Source organism: Peromyscus leucopus, chromosome 16_21 (genome assembly GCF_004664715.2).
Source record: "Peromyscus leucopus breed LL Stock chromosome 16_21, UCI_PerLeu_2.1, whole genome shotgun sequence".
Classification (NCBI taxonomy): Eukaryota; Metazoa; Chordata; class Mammalia; order Rodentia; family Cricetidae; genus Peromyscus; species Peromyscus leucopus.
The window spans coordinates 15,118,786-15,139,720 of record NC_051084.1 but is presented as its reverse complement, the minus strand read 5'-3'; the positions used below and the strand labels follow the sequence as shown (position 1 = coordinate 15,139,720).

Sequence of the window (20,935 nt, the reverse complement as noted above, 5' to 3'; positions counted from 1 at the left end):
CTGATTCATGAGCATGGGAGATCTTTGCATTTTCTGATATCTTCTCTAATTTCTTTCTTCAAAGACTTGAAATTCTTGTCACACAGGTCTTTCACTTGCTTGGTTAGAGTTGCACCAAGATATTTTATGTTATTTGAGGCTATTGTGAAGGGTGTTGTTTCCCTGATTTCTTTCTCAGCCCATTTATCGTTTGTGTCTAGGAAGGCTACTGATTTTTTTTTTTTTTTTTTTTTTTTTTAGTTAGTCTTGTATCCAGCCACTTAACTGAGGGTGTTTATCAATTGTAGGAGTTCCCTGGTAGAATTTTTGGGATTGCTTATATATACTGTCATATCATCTGCAAATAGTGATACTTTGACTTCTTTCCAATTTGTACCCCCTCAATCTCCTTTAATTGTCTTATTGCTCTAGCTAGAACTTCAGGTACTATATTAAATAGATATGGAGAGAATGGACAGCCTTGTCTTGTTTCTAATTTTAGTGGAATTTCTTTGTTTCCATTTAATTTGATGTTGGCTATTGGCTTGCTATATATTACCTCTATTATGTTTAGTTATGTCCCTTGTATCCCTGATCTTTTCAAGACTTTGATCATTAAGGGGTGTTGCATTTTGTCAAAGGCTTTTTCAACATCTAATGAGATATGTGAGGGTTTTTCTTTCAGTTTGTTTATATGGTGGATTACAGTGACAAATTTTCATATGTTGAACCATCCTTGCATCTCTGGAATGAAGCCTACTTGATCATGGTGGATGATCTTTTTTATGTGTTCTTGGATTCAGTTTTCAAGTATTTTATTGAGTATTTTTGTATCAGTGTTCATGAGGGATATTGATCTATAATTCTCTTTCTTTGTTGAGTCTTTGTGTGGTTTGGATATCAGGGTGACTATGGCCTCATAAAATGAATTTGGCAATGCTCCTTCTGTTTCTATTTTGTGGTATAGTTTGAGGAGTATTGGTATTAGCTCTTCTTTAAAAGTCTGGTAAGAGACACCAGGCGGTGGTGGGACATGTCATTAATCCCAGCACTTGGGAGGCAGAGGCAGGTGGATCTCTGTGAGTTCGAGGCCAGCCTGGATTACAGAGGGAGTTCCAGGAAAGGCGCAAAACAAGGCAGAGAAACCCTGTCTTGAAAAAGAAAAGAAGAAAAAAAAGAAAGTCTGGTAGAATTATGGGCTAAATTATATGTATACACATCTATATGTGTAGAGGACAGTCCTGCCTTGGTCTCAGAACTGTCATTACAGGTGAAGCTCTGGCTCCTTTGACTCTTATGTTCATCTCCAGAAAGCATCTAGAGACTTTCTTCCATATGCAGAGTGTTCTCTGTCTCTTGTGCTTATGTGGTTTCTAAAAACTTTTAAAATTTGTCTTTATTTCTGTGTGTATATGTGCTTGCTTGTCTCTGTGTGTAGTGTCCATGGAGGCCATAAGAGGGCATCAAGTCCCATACTGTTTCTTTTAATATAACCATTAGATAGCTTAACAATTAAGAGTACTTACTGCTCTTGCAAAAAAAACCCTGAGTTCAGTTCCCATTACTCATACATCAGGTGGCTCACAACTGCCTTTAACTGCTGTTCCAGGGGATCTGACACCTTTTTCTGGCCTATATAGGCACCTGTACACACATGGCATACACATACACATATAAGTAAAAATAAAGATAAAGCGATAAATCCACAGGAGTCTGTTTAAGAAGTATTAGGGAAATTTATTAAGGTAAATTGAGGAAATACACTCACAAATACAGAACAGAGTAGACAGCTGAAGTTGTCCTCTGATCTGACCCGGAGTGTGACCTTTCTCTCTTTCCTTTTAAGTGGTCATGTATAATGGCATGAAGCTCTGCCTCCTTCAGGCCCTATAGCCCAAAGTCATGGGCAGGACAAATACCACTACATTTCCCTTTTTGTCTAAATAAGAAGGTTCTAAACTTAATGCAAACTATATACAATAAGAATGATTATCAAGTATTGTCCAGGAAAAACAGTAATAACATAAACAAAAATGGAACTATAACCAACAAGAATAACATCAAACAAGAAAGGCATGCTAAATGTCCAGAAATGTCCAGAACATAGGTAAATGGCAAATTACTGAGATTACTTCAATAGCTGTCCTATCTTGAAGATTCTAACTCTAGCCATATGTTCTAGCTAAGATATGAGAATATTGTAACTGTAACTATATATGTGTCTACATAGCTATAAGTTTCTCTGGTCCTGGTCCTACCTGCCCCAGTGCCCCCCACCCCTACCCCCTACAGTCGGGATGAATCTCTTCCACCAGTGGCCCACAGCCACTTGGTCCCAAGTAAACATACAGAGGCTATATTATTTACAAACTGTATGGCCTATGGGTCAGGCTTCTTTTTAGCTAGTTCTTAACTCAACCCATTTCTATTAGTCTATATGTTGCCACGTGGCTGTGGTGTTACTGGTCTGCTGGAATTTGTTGCTCCTTGGGCTGTGGGCTGGGGTCTGATCTACTCTTCTTTCTTCTCCTCTCTCTCCAGTTGGAATGTACCGCCTAACCTTATTCTGCCTCACCATTGGCCAAACAGCTTTATTTACCAACCAATCAGAGAAACACATATTCACAGAATACAGAAAAACAGCACTTGCCCTTTTCTGTGTAATAAAAAAGGAATGTTTTAACTTTAATATAGTAAAATTACATACAATAAACAGTCATCAAGCAAGAATTACAGTTACAATATCTAGTCAATTCGTTTTTGGCAAAATTAAATATTCTATCATCTATCCTATTTTTGTGAGTCTAAAGTTTTATATCTAATTTATCTTTTATCATAACTAAGGAAAATTATAACTATCTAGTCTTCAACTACATCAAAGACCCGAGAAGTATATATTACCTGAGTAAACAGGAAGTGCATTGTAAGCAACTTCTATAATTCTAGAAATGACAGAGACAGCTTGGCTACCTGGATAGTCATCCAAAGTTCCTTTGCAAATGTTGGGGCATCCACCTTCAGCCTATAGATCTAGAGTCTCTCAGTCGCTTCTCCCTGTGTCTTGCATAATGTCTGGCAGTCTCCTCTGCAAAGCAGGAACCTGAAAGACCATCTCGCCTTGTTTTGGCAAAATTCAGTGGTCATTTTCCTATGGGTTCTTTATGTCCAGTTTATACAACATCCTGTCAAGCAGTCAAGGCAGGGGCACCTTTTTGCCCATTGGCTAACTTTTGCCACAAAGAAAGCAAACTCCATAATGAGTTTTTTCAATGCTCATCATCCTCTTTTAAGTAATTGGTACTGCCAGGAACAGGCATGTCTCAATGTACAGAAAAATCTAAGTTATTAAAACATTTAAAATACCATATTCTGTAGATCTTTGAAGTGTTTGAAGATTACCTAGCTAATTGAAATATACCTTCGTATACCTAAAAAAAAGTAACTATAAATTTGATTTCATAGATGACTATTAATCTGTTTCCTAATTATATTTTTACAATTTTAAATGAATTGCATAAACATAGTACCTTAAACAAGAGTAGAAATGTACATACAGTATAACAAAATTAACTTTAAATTTGTATCAATAAACTATAATCTATAGCAATGTAAAATATTTCAAATGAGTTGTTGCTTTTTAAAAGTAGATTCAATAATCTACCCTTTTATCCTATCATATCTGTATCCTATATTTGTTGCAGGAATCTTAAAAGTTCTTATTAATAAAATCAAACCCTAGGTGAGTTATTGGGGTCCATGCTGGTAGATCAGAGAGACAGAGCAAGCCACAGCTATCTCACCTTGCCGGATCCTCAGCTGGTCTTGTCTCCTCAGACTGGAGGCCTCTGAGTCCTCATCCGGAATGGGTCTCAGCTGAATTGTGTTGCTCCAAAGCCTGAATGCTTAACCAGCCACATGCTTAACCAGCCAAAATGCCTAACCAGCCAAAATGCTTCTAGTTTCTGGTCCTCACACCTTATATATCTTTTTGTTTTCTACCACCACTCCCTGGGATTAAAGGCTGGCTTTCTGGGATTAAAGGCTGGCTTTCTGGGATTAAAGGCGTGTGACACCATGCTTGGCTATTTCCAATGTGGCCTTGAACTCACAGAGATCCAGAGGGATTTCTATCTCTGGAATGCTAGGATTAAAGGTGTGAGTGCCACCATTTTCTAGCCTTTGTATCTAGTGGCTGTCTGTTCTCTGACCCCAGATAAATTTATTAGAGTACACAATATTTTGGGGAACACAATACCACCACATTTCCTCTCTTTTTGTCTAAAATTAAAAAAGCTTATAACTAATACAAGAAAAATTATCTTCAATAAGTATATGCAATATACAGTCAAGATTACATTAACAATGTCTAGTCCATTAACATTTGACAGATCCAGACAAAAAACTCCATTATATATATTAACAATGTCCAGTCCAGTAACATCTGATAAACTCAGACCAAAAAATTTGCATTACTTATCTTATTTAAAACAAGTAGTTCCTTTTTAAAAGTAGATTCCATAATCTCCCTTTTTATCTTATCATATCCATATTCTCTCTTTTTTTCTTTTCATAATACATTCAGTAGTCTACCTTTTGTCATTTTTATATCTTCCCCTTTTTCTTCAGTGTAGATTCAGTGATCTACCTATTTATCCTATTATTTCTTTATCTTTTTTCTCAGAGTAGATTCGATGATCTATCTCATATCTATATTCTCTTTTTCTTTTTGCTTTCTAGGGGTGAAGATATCTTTAGGGAATCTTGAAAAAAAAATTTGGGGGTTAATCAAGTCCTGTATCATTTGTCCAGTCTCTGCATAATAGGAAAGTTCAGGGCTTGTTTCAAGTCCTTGGTCAAGTAGTCTGTCAGGCTGGATCATCTCAGCTAGTCCTCTCAAAATTGTTCTGATCAGTTTGTAGTCCAAAGTCGATTTTTCCATGGTGTTAATCGGCTTAATGGCTTTATCATAGTCCATGTGGAATCATCGTTGTAGGATCCTGTCATCTTTTTGAAGATTTCAAAGTCACTGTTAGGCATGGTCATGGTTTCCTGCAGATTTTTTTTTTTTTTTTTTTTTTTTTTTTTTTTTTGCCTCCTCTGTGGTTTGGAGCAATCATAGTCTGATAAATGTCTGTCTCTCGGAACCATGAACATTCTTCCCTAGAACAGAAAATCTTCACAACAATTTTCTCCCCACCATTTGTCTTGCCAAACTTTTCCAAACTGACCTTTGCCGATGCTTTCTTGTAACACGATGGTCTTGGCAATTCTTCTCTGAACCAGCAGCAGTAAATCCTTCGTCCCAGGTAGCAGCATCACCGCAGTCACCAATATGATGAGAAGGAGCTGGCAATGTGGAGCAGTAGCCACTGCTTCCATGGTCCCACCACTGTTTGTGGTTCAGTCCGGGCCGAAGCTTCTCCCAAGCCTCCTAGGCCGGCCTCAAACTCGGGATCTTCCTGCCTCTGTCTCCTTCAGCAAATCTTACCGGTGTGCGCCACCACAACCGGCTGAGTGTAGCTTGGGTCTGAGCTGTGGCTCACAAGGCCACAGGCAAACAGCTTTTTCATGAATTCGTAACACGAACGTTGGGCGCCAGATGTTGCAGGAATCTTAAAAGTTCTTATTAATAAAATCAAACCCTAGGTGAGTTATTGGGGTCCATGCTGGTAGATCAGAGAGACAGAGCAAGCCACAGCTATCTCACCTTGCCGGATCCTCAGCTGGTCTTGTCTCCTCAGACTGGAGGCCTCTGAGTCCTCATCCGGAATGGGTCTCAGCTGAATTGTGTTGCTCCAAAGCCTGAATGCTTAACCAGCCACATGCTTAACCAGCCAAAATGCCTAACCAGCCAAAATGCTTCTAGTTTCTGGTCCTCACACCTTATATATCTTTTTGTTTTCTACCACCACTCCCTGGGATTAAAGGCTGGCTTTCTGGGATTAAAGGCTGGCTTTCTGGGATTAAAGGCGTGTGACACCATGCTTGGCTATTTCCAATGTGGCCTTGAACTCACAGAGATCCGGAGGGATTTCTATCTCTGGAATGCTAGGATTAAAGGTGTGAGTGCCACCATTTTCTAGCCTTTGTATCTAGTGGCTGTCTGTTCTCTGACCCCAGATAAATTTATTAGAGTACACAATATTTTGGGGAACACAATACCACCACATATATTTCTATATCATATCCCCTTTCTTCTTTTAGAAAGAGATTGCATTTATAATCAACCCCCTTTTAAAAAAATTTATGAACAATATTTTGGGAATTTGGGCATAGCTTCTCATACTACTTCCTGCTGGTTAGGGGCACTGTCAGTCTTATGGAGATCCTGAGAAAATTAAGAATTATAGTTAAATCTTGGCTGTAGGAGTCTGTGAGGCTGGATCATCTCAGCCAGTTGCTTTGAAGCTGTTTTGGATGTTGGATCCTCTGGGTCATGGCTGTCATTGGAGACCTTTCAGGAGGACTTAGTTGATCAAACCATATTAGCCTGGAAGCAATCCACAGGTTCTCATCTTCTGTGAAAACAAAAGCATAACCTCTTTTCCAAAGCAGTGTATCCTTAGAGACAAATTTTTAAATCAAGATACCTTTAAAATATACATATAATTTAACTCAGCAGCTTTTATAATAAAATGTCTCTCTCCAGTTAAAAATCTCAAAGACAACATAATACAGACTCTCTGTGTAATTTCCATCTTTATGTGGCTTATTATATTTTTTATATATTCTATTTTTTAAGATATTATATATAACATATATAATAATTTTATATACTCTATTATTTTATTTTTATGACTATATCCTTTCTCTCTTCTCTCTTAAGCCTATGTACCTTTTTACACATGATGTAAACTGTTCAGAGTTTTATTCTCTCTGAATCTGTCTTATTATGAATCTATAATCCTTCTCTGACCAGGAGAGATTTTAAACTGTTAAACTGTCTTTGGCTGTTGACTCCATCCCCTTCAGCTTCCCAACATGGCAAAAGTACATTTACTGCCAGCTCTGGGATCCATGCTCACCACTGAGTATGGGAAGCAGTGGGCCTATGCCTCCATCCAGCAGCGGTGGCCCAGAAACCTTTTTTTTTTTTTTTTTTTTGTCTGTACTAGCAAAATCTAAATCCACCATGCAGTGTGCTGCATGGCACCCCTATGTACCATCATGGGAATCCACCATGCTGCTTCGCTTGTGAAGGCTGGTGGCAGCTGGTGGCCAGCTCCATCTCACAGGCAGCTGTCAGGAGACACATCTTTGCACTGCTGCTGGCATGAGACTGAGACTAGGAAACCCAGTGGGGCTCCTTTTCTGTGTGTTCAGAATCTTTAAGCTTTCTTAGGTCTATGTGGATCAGTGCCCAACAGTGAGCGCCAAATGTAGCTGGAAGTTTCTCTGGTCCTACCCAGCCCCTGTGGTCAGGACACATCTCTCCCACCAGTGTCCCACAGCTGCTTGGTCCCAAGAAACACACGAAGGCTATATTATTTACAAATGGTATGGCCTATGGGTCAGACTTCTTATTAGCTAGCTCTTAACCCATATGTTGCCACGTGGCCGTGGTGTTACCAGTCTGCTGGCATCTTGTTGCTTCTTGGGCAGCAGGCTGTCATCTTCCCTCACTCTTCTTTCTCCTTTCACTATCTCTCTTTGATTTTCCCGCCTAGTTCCATCCTGCCCTGCCGTAAGCCAGTGCAGCTTTATTTATTAGCCATTGGGAGTAACACATATTCACAGCATACAGAAAGACATCCCACTGCATAAAATCTTTAAGGTAACCACTGAAATATAGAAAGGAGGAACCATGGGCAGTTGATTGACTGCTAGAGCAGAGACCATCAGTGTTCTTCAGATGTAGCCCCTATAGGTTGCCACAGTCCACTGGATAGTCCACATTGTGCACATACTGACAGGACTGCATGGACTTGGTGAATTTAGAAAAGAACACATGAAGTTGGAAGGGGAAGTGGTGATGGTAGTGGATAGGGGAAGGACTGAAGGGGATGGAGGGGGTAGATTTGATCCAAACACATTATATCCATGAAGGAGAAATACAGGAAGGGATCTCAGACCTATTTCTTTCTTCCTTCTTGTTTGATATGGATTGGTTTAGTATTGTATTTTATTTGGTTTTGTTTCAGTATTTGCCTTAGAGTTTACAATATAATGTTTGCTTGGAATATATTTTTATGGGGTTGGAGAGATGACTCAATGGTAAAGAACACATGTACCATCAGAGGACCTAAATTCATTTCCCAGCATCCAGATGGTGGTTCAAAATCATCTATAACTACAGTTCTAGGGAATCCATTGCCTTCTTACAGCTTCTATGGGTACTGCACACATGTGGTACACATATACATGTGCAGATACATATATACATACTCACATTGATTGTCTCTAGCAGTTAGTGGCTCTTTGTTTCTTTGTTGTAGTTTTTGATTGAATATCGGGTGTGGTATGTAAGACAGCAGAGCAGGGTCAGACAAGTTTTTATATTGGGGTCACATAGTGAATATTTGAGCCTGGGGATCATGTGTGGTCCCTGTTATGTTTTATTTTGTTTACTTCTTTAAAAAGTAAACCCAAGGCTGAAGTAATGGTTCATGGTTAAGAGCATGTACTGCTCTTTGAGAGGACCCAAGTTTAGTTCCTGGCACCCATGTCAGGAGCTCACAGACTCCTGTAACTCCAGCTTTAAGGAAATACCCTCTTCTAGTTTCCATGGGCACCTGTGCTCACATGCACATACCCACGTGAGACACACACCCATACACATAATTAAAAAGAATAGAAATCTTTAAGAATATTGAAACCATCATACTACACAGCAGGCTATGAAGTGCACTTGGCTTTGGAGCCTGGGTACTCCCTTTGAAGGAGTATGAGAGCAAGGTAGAGACTTGACATTTACACCTGGGGATGCCATGCCTCCTGTTCTGCTGTGGTGGGGGACGTTAGGGGGTAGACCTTTGGATTTGTTGTCATGTTTGCTATGTATCTTGCTAGCTGGAATCAGATTCCTCTTGTCCTTTCTTCAGCCTTGAGGGAGGTGTAGGCATATGTTTCTGTCCCGCCAGCAACTCCCAATGCCCAGCAGCTGCTTCCCCGTTACCACACAGAGGCTTGTACTAATTATAAATGCTTGGCTAGTAGCTCAGGCTTATTACCACTAGCTCTTACACTTAAATTAACCCATAATTCTTATCTATGTTTAGCCATGTGGCTTGGTACCTTTTCTCAGTATTTCATTCTCATATTGCTTCTTCTGCATCTGACTGATGACTCTCTTGACTCTGCTCTTCTCCTTTTATCTCTGGCTTTCCTGCCTAGCCATATTCTACCTGGCTATAGGCCAAATCAGCTTTTATTATCAACCAATGAGAGCAACATACATGTGCAGCATGAAGAAGAGTCCTCCCACAGCAGGGAAGGCTGAATTGCTAGTCTCCACCTTTAGCTGTTGACCCTCACTGCCTTGGGGTCCTCATTCTGTCCTTGGCCTACGTGCAGTTATCAGGTATTTGTGCAGCTCTGGGGAAGCATGGTAGGGAGTTCTCCGTTGTTTCAGTTTGCTGCTGTCTACTTGTGTGTGAGTGTGGGGCTTTCCTGTAATATTGACCTTTTCCTTGGCAGCCGCCCATCCTGTGTCTTCACAGCTCTTACCTCCTCTAGAACAGGAAGATTCCAGTGGTCTGGGCTTAGGATGGCTCCCTGTTCCTCCCTCAATGAAGAACAGGTTTTATTTTATTCTTCCCCTAACTACCGTTCCCCTTTTTGTTCTATAAGAGATGTCTCTGGTCCAGGCTGAGGGAGTAGTGTTCTGTCCCACTGACTTCTTGTAAGGTCCTTTTGAGCACGTGTACTGGTAAGAAAGAGGTGCTGGTTGTAAGCATGGCTCCTGATAAAGTCCTCGTCCCACAGGGTATCCATTAGGGAGAACTGGTCAGAGTTTATCCTGGTTAAAGCTTATAGCTTTGATTTAGGCTATTATTTTGGTCTTTTTCAGTGGTTGTTGTAACATAAGCAGGGCTCCCAGGTTCTGTAACTCCTGTGGGGCATTCAGATAGAAAGTAATGGAATACATTGTAGATCTTATAGCCTGTGTATGGTGGTTTGAATGAGAATGACCCCCACAAGCTCATACATTTGATTCCCAGATGGTGGCCTGGGAAGGATTAGGAGGTGTGACCTTGTTGGAGAAAGCCTCTCATTGGTGGTTTTTTTGAGGTTTCTAAAGCCCATGCCAGGCTCTGCCTCCATCTTGTGAATAAGATGTGAGCTCTCAGCTATTGCCACAGCACTATGCCTGTCTGCTTCTCAGGCTTCCTGCCATGATGATCCTGGAATAACCCTCTGAAACTGTAAGCAAGTCCCAATTAAATGCTTTCTTTTATAAACTGCCTTGGTCATGGTGTCTCTTCACAGCAACAGAATAGTAACAAAGACACTGTGATATTGTCCATGTCAAAGGCCCTGAGTGGACTCTGTTGTTGCTGAGGGATTTGCCACAGTTGGAGTGAGCATGAGCCGTAGTACCTCCTAAAACAAGCCCAAGTCAGTCAGCTCTGCATGATGTGATTATTGTCTTAAAAGGAAGAAAGGTTTATTTGGGCTGCTGGTTTGAGATGCTTTAGTCTCTGGTCAGTTGGTCTTGTTGCTTTAGGCTGTGACAGCAGGATATGTCTATTTACCACATAGCAGTTAAGAAGCAAAGAGACACAAAGGGACTAGGGTCCCAGTATCCTCCTCAAGAGCATGTCCCTGTGACCTTACTTCTTCCCATTAAGTGCTTTTCCCTAAAGTTTTCACCACCTCCCAAGAGCACCCCAGGCTATAACAACCATATCCTTCACATGGGAACCTTGGGGGATACATCAAACCCCTTAGAAGCTCTGAGATTTCGAGTTTAGTGGGTTTTAAGATTTATTTTATTTTATGTGTACCAGTGTTTTGTCTGTATATACGTATGTGTACCACATATGTGTCTGGTACCCGTGGAGGTCAGAGGAAGGTATTATATCCCTTGGAACTGGAATTATGGGTGGTTGTGAGCCACCATGTGGGTTCTGGGACTTGAACCTGGGTCATCTGTAAAAAGCAAGTGCTCTTAACTGCTGAGCCATCTCTATGCTTTAGTTTAGTGTTTTAAATTATATAATCATGACATTTGAAGATGGCTGTTTATAAAAGGTGGTAATTGTGTTCAGTCATGAAAATAGCAAGCTAGGCTTTCTGTTTCTGAACTAGCCCATAGCTTTCTCAGTTGTCAGACCTGTCATTCAGAAAGACCCCTTCAGGGGTGGCTTCCTCAAGAGGCTTTGGTTTTAACCAGGATCGTCTCCTCTCCCCAGATCCAGATGCAGAAGTATGCCTTCATGCCTTGCGGCTCATCCAGTCTGTGGTTCTAGAACCAGAGGTCTTCTCCAAGGCAGCCCTGGAGCTCCGGAGCTCCTTACCCCTGCAACGCATCCTGGCCATGTCCAAGAGCCGCAACTCCCACCTGCAGAATGCCGCCCAGGAACTCCTGGAAGACCTCCGTGCCCTGGACTGCAGTGTTTAGGTGTGCTTGAGTACCAGGGGCTTGGTGAAAATGCCAGTGGCCCTTCCCCTTCCCAGGACCTTTACCTTTTGTGTTCACAACTAGATGTCACTGTATGTCATGTGTTAGAGATTGCAAGTCTTGGCTGACTAGAGATGGACATGATGGGTAAACATCCTGCATTTCTGTCCTGGGAGGCCATGCTTGTTAGGTAGTTGGTTATGGTTAATCCTGCCAGAGCAATGACCAAAAAAGGTTGCATTCTCTAAGACAGTCCCCTCTTAACACCTGGAAACTCTTCCAGAGTTTTCTCAGGGGAGCTTCTTGCTGCCCTAGAGGCTACCCACACCAATAGGGCCACTCTAAAGATGGGAATTTAGATCACTATCTACCATGTGATCAGCGTTTTCCAGAAGCATTTCTGTAACAGCCAACCTCTTTCTCTAGTGACTATAGCCCCCACTACACAGGCTTACTTTTGTGACCTTCAGATGAACCTAGTGTTTCACATGACGTTGGACATTTGATCTCTGTTTTGGTGCTTCTTTTATTTCTGAATAAAGTTGGGTCAATATTAACTATCACATTGTGAAATATAATCTTGGAGTTTGAAAGTTGGTGTCCTTTGTACATTAACAATGTCAGGCCGGGCGGTGGTGGCGCACGCCTTTAATCTCAGCACTCGGGAGGCAGAGGCAGGTGGATCTCTGTGAGAGTTCGAGGCCAGCCTGGTCTACCAAGTGAGTTCCAGGAAAGGCGCAAAGCTACACAGAGAAACCCTGTCTTGAAAAACCAAAAAAAAAAAAAAAAAAAAAAAAAAAAACAATGTCATTTATGTAGCAAAACACTTTCCTTACTTTGTTCTGGCCCTTTTTGAACTTAAAGCAAGTATGGGAAAATGGCCTCAAGATAAGAAATATGAGATGGGGTTGGGGATTTAGCTCAGTGGTAGAGCTAGCAAGCGCAAGGCCCTGGGTTCGGTTCTCCACTCCAGGGGGGAAAAAAATGAAAGTAAATTCCATGAAGCCACCCATCTGCCTCTGCGTGTGTGTGTGTGTGTGTGTGTGTGTGTGTGTGTGTGTGTGTGTGTATGTGTGTGTGTGCAGCCATCACTCTAGCTTATGTTCTGAGACACTGGCAGAGGACAAAAGAAAACATGCTACACCTGTCACAGATTGTGAAGTGTGTGAGAGATTTCCATTTAAGTCAGCACACGCCATTCTTTCTCTGGGTTGCTTCCTTCAAGGCAAGGCAAGTCACTGCAGGACATTGAGCTTGGCCGTCCTGTAAGGGAAGAAGTGAATCTTGGTGTCCCTGTGCAGTGGCAGCCTCAGCAGCCTCAGCACACACGTTGAGCTGTTTCTCTGTGTGTGGTGTTGTAGAGTGACTTCATTGTCTTTTAAGAGGACCTGTACTTTATGTTGAATGAAGAACTCAGAGAAAGGCATGGCTGCTTGGATCTCACAAGGCAGCCTGTTGTAGAGCACTAACTCAGCAGAGCCAGGGAGGTGTAAAGCGGCTTAAGATTTCATGGAGGCAGATGAGAGTCCATCTGTGCTTGGTGGCTCTGTAGGTCAGGTCCCTAGTAAGGATGAATGAGTACACACTTCAGAATGGCATTCCCTTCTTTCTGCTTGCTATCTTAGCAGGGGGAGGAGCTGTTGTGATTGACATGTGCATCCTTGAGGATTGCTGAGATTTCTCTACTAAGAAAGGCCTAGCTATATGTAGGTAGAAGAAACTGCTAGCCCTATGAATACCATGTGGTTTGGTGGTTATTAGATGGTCATGAGGGTAAGGATTTGATTATTCCTTCTGTTCTGAGCTACATTCTAGGCAAGTGTTTCCAGGCAGATTCTCCTAGAATTGCTATGCACAAGTTTCCTTTGTGAGTACCACAGGGAGTACCAAAGGTCCCAGGCCAGTGTCCCTGCCCTTCACTGCAAGGCCAGCAGGAAAGCATGGCTTCCTTAATTTTTTCTGTATCTGGTAACTTGAAGAAAACTCACTCAACTAAAAAAAAATATACATTGACGCATATGCCTTGCAGGGACTGAACCCTTGTGTGTTTAAAAATCAGAGATAAATCTGTAAAGTGATACATACATGTGCTTTTAATTTAACTGTTTTAAAGAAGCCTTCTTATATTTGTAGAGTTGAGGAGCTCTTCTTTCTTGGCATTACCAGCTTATAGGAGAAGGCAGGAAACCTGGCAGAATAAGAGCCAGGCGGTACCAGCTCCTCCTCACTGAGCTTCTCTGGCTCTGTTATTAGCACCAGCTTTGGAATCTGCTCTGTCAGTTCTGAAAGCAGATCTTGGGTAATGCACAAAGCCATGTGATATCTCTGGGGCTTTGGAGACCTGTCTCTCCTCTTCATGGGATATGACTGAGATAGTGTGCAAGAGTTCTAGTCACAGAGATGTACAGCCCCTGTACCAGAAGTTAGAGCATAGAATAACAAGTCTGTGGCCAGAAGAAAACCACATCAAGACTGTAAGTCAGTCTGTGACCAAGGAGCAATGTGAAAAAGGTTGTAGACTGCCTGCTGCACCTGTTCTTCCAGCCCCGCCGTTGTGTGCTGCTGTGACATCACACTGAACGGAAAGGGCTGGCAAGTGTCTTTGAAGACTTCTGGTTTCCTGAGAAGTCATGATGCTGGCATTTGCTTTATATCTTCCCATAGCGTAGCTGCTTCGAGTGTCCCAGAAGGACTTATTTGACCCATGGATGATCCTGAGTAATGGTCCTAGGGTAGCAAAGGATGTAGTGTCAGACTCAGGATCCTACCAGGACAGTGTGAGCTCTGAAGATGGTGGGAAGCCACTGACAGGTCCTTAGATACTCTCCCAGGTCAAGCTGGGGGTGGTGGAGCGGGCAGGAAACAGTTGGTATGGCCCCGGGAATGTTGCAACTGCACCGTCTTTGAGACTCGGCTATCTCTGCTCCAAACATGTTCACATTTAGATTTATGTGGAAATTTAAGATAAGAAATGAGAGTGTGCTATACAATAAAAACTGTCTTTGTAATTTTTAAGTGTTTTTAAAGCCACAACATATATTTAACATAAAATCTCACCATATTAAGTGTAGAATTGAGCACTATCCATCACCACTCTCTACGACTTTGTCCTCATCTCAGGTAGAAAAATCCTGTAAACAACTCCCCACTCCCCAGGCCTCTCTCTCTCCCAGCCCTTGGTATTCCTCTTCTGGTGTGACTGGATTTCACCGAGACATTTGTCCCACTTGGTCTGGCTATTTCTTCTGCATATTGTCAGGGTTCGTGTGTGTTTAGCATGTGTCAGAGCCTCACTGTTTTCATGGCTGGACAGCCATGTTTATATGGCCACAGTTTTTTCTCCATGTGTTGGTGGACACTTGGGATCATTCCACCTTTTAGCTACTAGTAGATAAATCTGCCAAGAACGTGGGTACACAAAGGTCTGCTTGAGTCTCTGCTCTTGATTCTTTGAGTATATTAAATTGCTGGTGGTAACACTGTGTTTAACTGTGTATATGGTTGCACATGCCAGTGTATGTGTGTTCAGGTGCATGTGTGTATGTGTGAGTTTAGAGGCCTAAAGTTGATGTCGGATGTTCCCCCTAGTCTCCACCACATATATTGAGGAGTTTGCAGATTCCAGCTAGTCTAGCTAGCCAGCTTACCCTAGGGATCCCCTGAGTTTGTAATAAGAATTACAGGTAGCTGCCACACCCACCTGGCGTTTTAATGGGTTCCAAGGATCCGGGTTCTGGCCCTCACATTTTTATGGCAAATTGTTATCCACTGGGCCATCTTCCCAGTCCATGTTTAACTTTTTGATGATTGCCAAACTGTTGCCCACAGAGCAGCTGCACACAATCTCTTTTCTCGCCGCCGGCAGCAAGGCAGGGAGTCCTCATCTACCCCCTCCCTGTCAACACTTTCCCTTTTCTGTCTTACTGATAGACCATTGATGATAGTAGCTGTGAAGCAGGTCTCACTGTAACCACATTCGTTTTCATCCCTCATGAAACACTAGTGCTGCCTCTAGTGGCCGTTGGCATGGCTGCTGTGGAGAGGTCTGCTGAGGTCCTTGAGACCTGGTGTTGGTTTTTTGAGTTGGGCTGTTGCTTTTTGTTGCAGAACTGTGGAAGTTTTCACCTGTTCAGGATCCTGCAGACTCAGGATTGCATGTGCTTGTTTATTGTCACTCCACTGTTGATGGTGTCCTCTGACATAGAGGAGTTGTTTGTTTTGATCACATCCAGCTTAACTTCATTTCCTTGTTTGACTTTGTCGTACCTAGGAGATCGCCAAGTCTGCACTCATGAAGGCAGCCAGCCTTCCTTTGTTTTCATCCGACCTTATCTCTCTTTGCATTAGAGCTTTCGTCCACTTTGACTTTTTTTTTTTTTTTTTTTTGAGATGAGGGTCTCACTGTATGGCCCAGTGTTGCTTGGAGCTCCTGGACTTAAGCAGTCCTTCTGCCCCAACCTCTTGAGTAGCCGAGGAACCTGCCACCACTTCGAACTCAAGCATTTTTACATAGAGTATAAGGCAATGGTCTGGATATGTGGATATGCAGTTTTCCAAGTGCTATTTGTTCAACTTTCTAATTGTCATTTTAACATGTCATCACAAATGTGATTTTCAGAACTTAGAAATTGATGTATATTTTGCTTTCTGTTTTTTTAATTTGCCCTCATGAGTAGCCCTTGTTCTAAGGATTGTGCCCAGAGGGCTCCCTGACTTGCCTCTTGTTCCCCGCAAAGGTGAGTCTAAAGTTCCTAGAACACACCTGGCACAGTGACTGGCAGTTGGAAGAGTGACGCCCACTCACATGGTCTAATGTGGTTTTTAATTGAAGGCATTTTCATAGCTCCATCTTCATGCAGAATTTTTCTGTGAGTGTCCATGAAGGACATTCCTGGCCGCAGGAAGAGGCAGAAGGCCAGAACTCATCCAGGGCCCACAGTGGTAGGGTGAGCTTGAGTGCAGCTGTGGGAGGCTGTGTGATGCGTGTTCTATGAGAGATGGGTGTGGGAAGGTGGGGGCAGGGACAACCTTGGGTTTACATTTAAATACAAAAGAGGACTATGTTGAGTGTCAGATGGGCACAGTATCCGTCTTTGATCGTGCTGCCCTTTTCCAACCTTATACATGTTCAGAGACCATGATGTCAAGACCAGCAGTGAGCTGTGATGTCCACAAACACCTCCCCAGGATAAAGGCCTCTTCCTCCTTGGTTCCCAGAGAGCCAGGACCAAAAGGGTGCAGCAGGGGTGGGAAGGCTTGAGCCTGCCTGGGCATGGGTGGCTCCTCTTTCCGAGGTGAATGCCAGCCATATGACAGTGTTCTCCAAGGAGCATGTGTCACAAGTAAAGGCCACATGCTCCTGAGCAGCCAAGTGTGTGGGCTCCTCTCATACAATGTATTCTATCCCCACTGTGTTATGCACTGTGCTCAGGACATTTCCTCTTCCTGTGGGTTCCTATTGGGTACTGCCTTTGCCCAGCTGCTTTGCAAACACATGTACCTTATAGCATGGGCCAACTCAGAGGCAGCATGTTCCTGCCAGAGTGGGGACTGTTGCCCGTCTACTGCTCACCCCTAAGGAGAACATCTCAGGCCTGCCCCTCTAGTCATAGTAGCCATCCTATCCCCCTGGTGTGCCTCGTGACTGTCTGCTCTTTTTTGTGTTATGAACCGTGTCCAGTTTCTGGGAGTCTGTGGGACTCCAGGAACTAGCTCTCTGGCAAGAGCCCTTTGCTCTGTACTTAAGAACCACATTGGTTGACTCTGGAGCACAGTGCAGTGTTAGGCACATCATGAGGTATATTCATGGTGTCGCTGTTTCAATGAAATTGAAGCTTTCCCTGTCATTGGTATTGCAGAAGCTTTGTACAGAAGGTTGGCTTTCTGTACTTAATTTGCATCAACTGACTGCTCAGAGCCACTCTATGAAGTGGCATTGTCAGCCACATTCTACTCAAGGGGACAGCAGAGCCCCAGTGGCAGCACTTTAGTTTATATCTGCGCTTGTCTGTGTTGGCCCTAGGTCACAACTGGTGTCATCTGCCTCTTCCTGGGCCAGTGTCCACATCTGGCCCCCCTGAACTCCAGAACACTGTGGCTCTGGTGGCGAAGTGTTGAGACCCTCAGCACTCCCCAGCCTCTGGCCAGCAGGCTTGCTTTGTTTCTTCCAGCAGGCCGTCAGTCAGCCTGAGAGAAGGGAAGTAAGACCTGGACAGCGAGCTCCATGGGCTTTAACTTTCTGTGCCTGCTCAGGCTAGCACTTAGGCATGTGCTGACTTGTAAAGGCTCCTGTGGCTGCCTGATGTGGTGCCAATTTAGAAAGAAGGGAGAGAGAGAGATGGACTTAATACTAAACCCAGATTGTTAGGCGATCTACTCAGTACCTGCAGATGAGCTTGTGAAATCAATGTTTATTCCTGCTCACCTGCTTGCTCACTGGTCACCGCATCCTGTTTTACCCTTGTCTGGAATAACCGAATATGCCTCCTTTTCAGTGTTTCTTTGCAGTTTTATGTAACTGAAATAAATCACTGCCTGGATCAGGACAAATCCCCGGGCCTCCCCCCCCCCCCCCCCCCCCCCCCCCCCGCTCGCCCCCAACACACACACACCCTGACCTAAGCCAGAGAGCCAGCAACAGGCTTGTCAGGCCTGGAGATAACAGCTTTTTGGGCCTTGCAGATGTCCTCTGCATATTAAACCCAGCCCAGGTGATAAGACCTCACCTGAGGGGCAGAGGGAGGGGAACTCTGCAGCTGCTATGCCTCTGAGGTTTCTTTCCTTTTTGTCTTACAACCAGATGCTGCTAGAGGAGGAATGAAGGGATGGTGGGTTCAGAAGAGACAACTAGGGCAGTGGGGGCCCAGGCCCCGGAAGCAGCACAGCTGGTTTTAGACAAGACAGTGTTATCAGGGCACAGCGAAATCTCTTCACACGATGCACTGTGCTCAGGACATTTCCTCGTTTTGATGTATCGATGTCCTGCCTTCTACCACTTGAGAGAGGGAATGAGCATCCTTGTGCATAGAGGAAACTCCCCTATTCACAAGAGTAGAGATTGTTCCCTTCCAGAGGCCTTCAAGGTCTATAAAAGGCACCTTTAAAGCTGCTCAAGAGCATGTGGCCTTTATTTGTGAGCCTGCTCTTGGAGAACCCTGTCATGTGGCTGTGATTCACCTCGGAAAGAGTCACCCATGCCCAGGCTGGCTCAAGCCTTCCCACCCTCGATGCAGCCTCTTGGGGGCTGTCCTCACTGACTAGTCCAGCTTCATCCTCAGGGCCCTGGCTCCCTGGGAACCAAGGTGAAAGAAAAGTGGTCTTTCAGGGGCTGAGATTGCTCAGCTTCCCCACCCCTCCTCCGACCCTTGTTGGATCTCCCTTTAGTCTCTAACCCTGACTCCAAAGGTTGGCTTTTTTGTTTTTGTTTTGCCTGAATCAAATGTGGACACAGCTCTGGACTCTGATGTCTCTGACAAATCAACAAAGCCAGTCACAGATGTTGCATGTATCTCCATGGCCGTCTTTATGTGTGTTGTCTGTATTCTTAAGTATTTGTATGTGATGTCACATATGCCTGAAAGGCTTTCTGTATGTGTCTGTCTCTGTATGACGTGTGTATGTCTGTGTGCTTATCTGGTTTTATGTGTATGTATGTACACCTCCATGTGCATGTGGGCAGGTTGATGAGTGATGTGTCATATATGTTAAACATGCTGTGTCTAGCAAGATTACCCTGTTACATTTGTTCAAGCCCACCAAGCTATTCTCCAGGAATAGAAACACATAGAAGAGGGACCATTTATAGTGGAAGAAGAGGCATCCTTTGGGGGCATGGCCACCAGCAGGATGCCCATACTCCGGTGGTGATCCCAGATCTATGCACATATGGGCAGACTAATAGGATTCAGTGGGTCATTAAAAAAAAAAAAAAAAAAGAGGATATGAATCTGGGAGGGTATGTGTTGGAGGAATCCAGGAGGAATTGAAGGGAAATGTAAGAGTGGGAATGATAATGATGTGTATACATTGTATACATATATGAAATTCTCAAAGAATATATTTTAAAAAGACTAACAGTTTGGAAGGATCAATATCCTCAGAGCTTTTCCCTCAGAGAGAAGCCCCAGAGTTGAGAATATGGCATGTTCGTGTAGTCTTGAGTGAGAACTGGGCCACTGAGCATCCGTTTGGTGCATGAGGTCTGCCCTCCTTACCTGAGTGGTGAGTGGCACAGTCATGAAGGATTGTTCCATGGTGATGTTACTTATAATCCAACCAGCATTTACTGGGGCACTGGGGAACCCCAGGCTAAACTTTTTGGGGTGTGGCATATTGCCTTGCCTGTAGACTAGATAGGGTTCAGGAGTACTATACATGTCTCTCTCATCTCCCTTCACTCATCTCCCTGCATTTGGTGGGGCTGTAGGGCATTGTGGCTGCAAGAGTCTGTGGGCCCAGACAGGTTTTAAAACCCTGTGTGCAGACAAGGCCTTTATCAATGTAACTGTTTGTTTTGGCTGTAGACAACTTGTACCTGCTCAGACACTTGGTCAGGTCTGCTGAGGTGGTAACAAGTTATCATAGTCCTGCAGGACCTACTTAAAATCCCTGACTCACAAGAGTCCAGCCAAGTGCCAGTCAGACTACCAGTGAGTGACTCACTGACCAGGGCCCTGAGCAGAAGGCTGGGCTAAAGTAGAGCACCACATCCTGCTACTGTCTCTGTTTCTGGCTTTCTTGCCACCTAAAGTCTCCCTTTATATCTTGTTTTCTCTGGTGTTCTAGAAAGAATCCCATTTCTGGGAATAGCCAAGAGAAAAGCTTTATTCAGGTTATACTAGAACCTCATGAAAACAAACCCTGGGCTTTGGGGTAAGAGTAGTGTCTGAGGTCCAAGCACCTGCCAACCAGCCAGCTCCAGGGGCCCTATCTATCCTGTTGACGTCATTAGCATGGGAGACTCCCAGCAAGGAACAAAGCTGCCTGTACTCCTGGGCTCTTGATGCTATCATCTTGTCTCAGGAAACCCTGACCAAGGTCCAGGCAGGTGAAAAGCCTTCCTGTTTGTCACACTTGACTCTGGGCAAAGCAGTCCACTTTGGCATTAATCCCTGCCCTGGGATTAATACTGTAGCCAGTGTGGCTTGCATAACCCATGCTACAGATTGTAGTGTGGCTTTTCCTCCCTGTAATTTGTAACCCCTACCCTTACTTATCACACATTTCATTATTTCCCTAGTTCTTCCAGGACATTCTGATCTGGGCCCTGCCTTCCTTGGATTGTGGAGATGTAGCCTTCACTTCAGAAAGAGCTTCTGTGCTGGAGGGCTCAGTGTCCTTTCCAGGGAGTGCTGTGCAGGCTTGGAGACCCCATCTCCTTTCTGAGTATTTGTA

At 43.7% G+C, this 20,935-nt stretch overlaps 1 protein-coding gene across 1 annotated transcript in view; it reads left to right on the top strand.

Moving 5' to 3' along the window:
• LOC114686650 (heat shock transcription factor 2 binding protein) overlaps nt 1–12,105 on the top strand; it is a 90,014-nt gene extending 77,909 nt beyond the window's left edge. The window contains 1 exon segment of the mRNA XM_028861287.2: nt 11,334–12,105. Coding sequence (XP_028717120.1) covers nt 11,334–11,542 — 209 coding nt within the window. The 3' untranslated portion in view covers nt 11,543–12,105.
• The last annotated feature ends 8,830 nt before the right edge of the window (nt 12,106–20,935 follow it).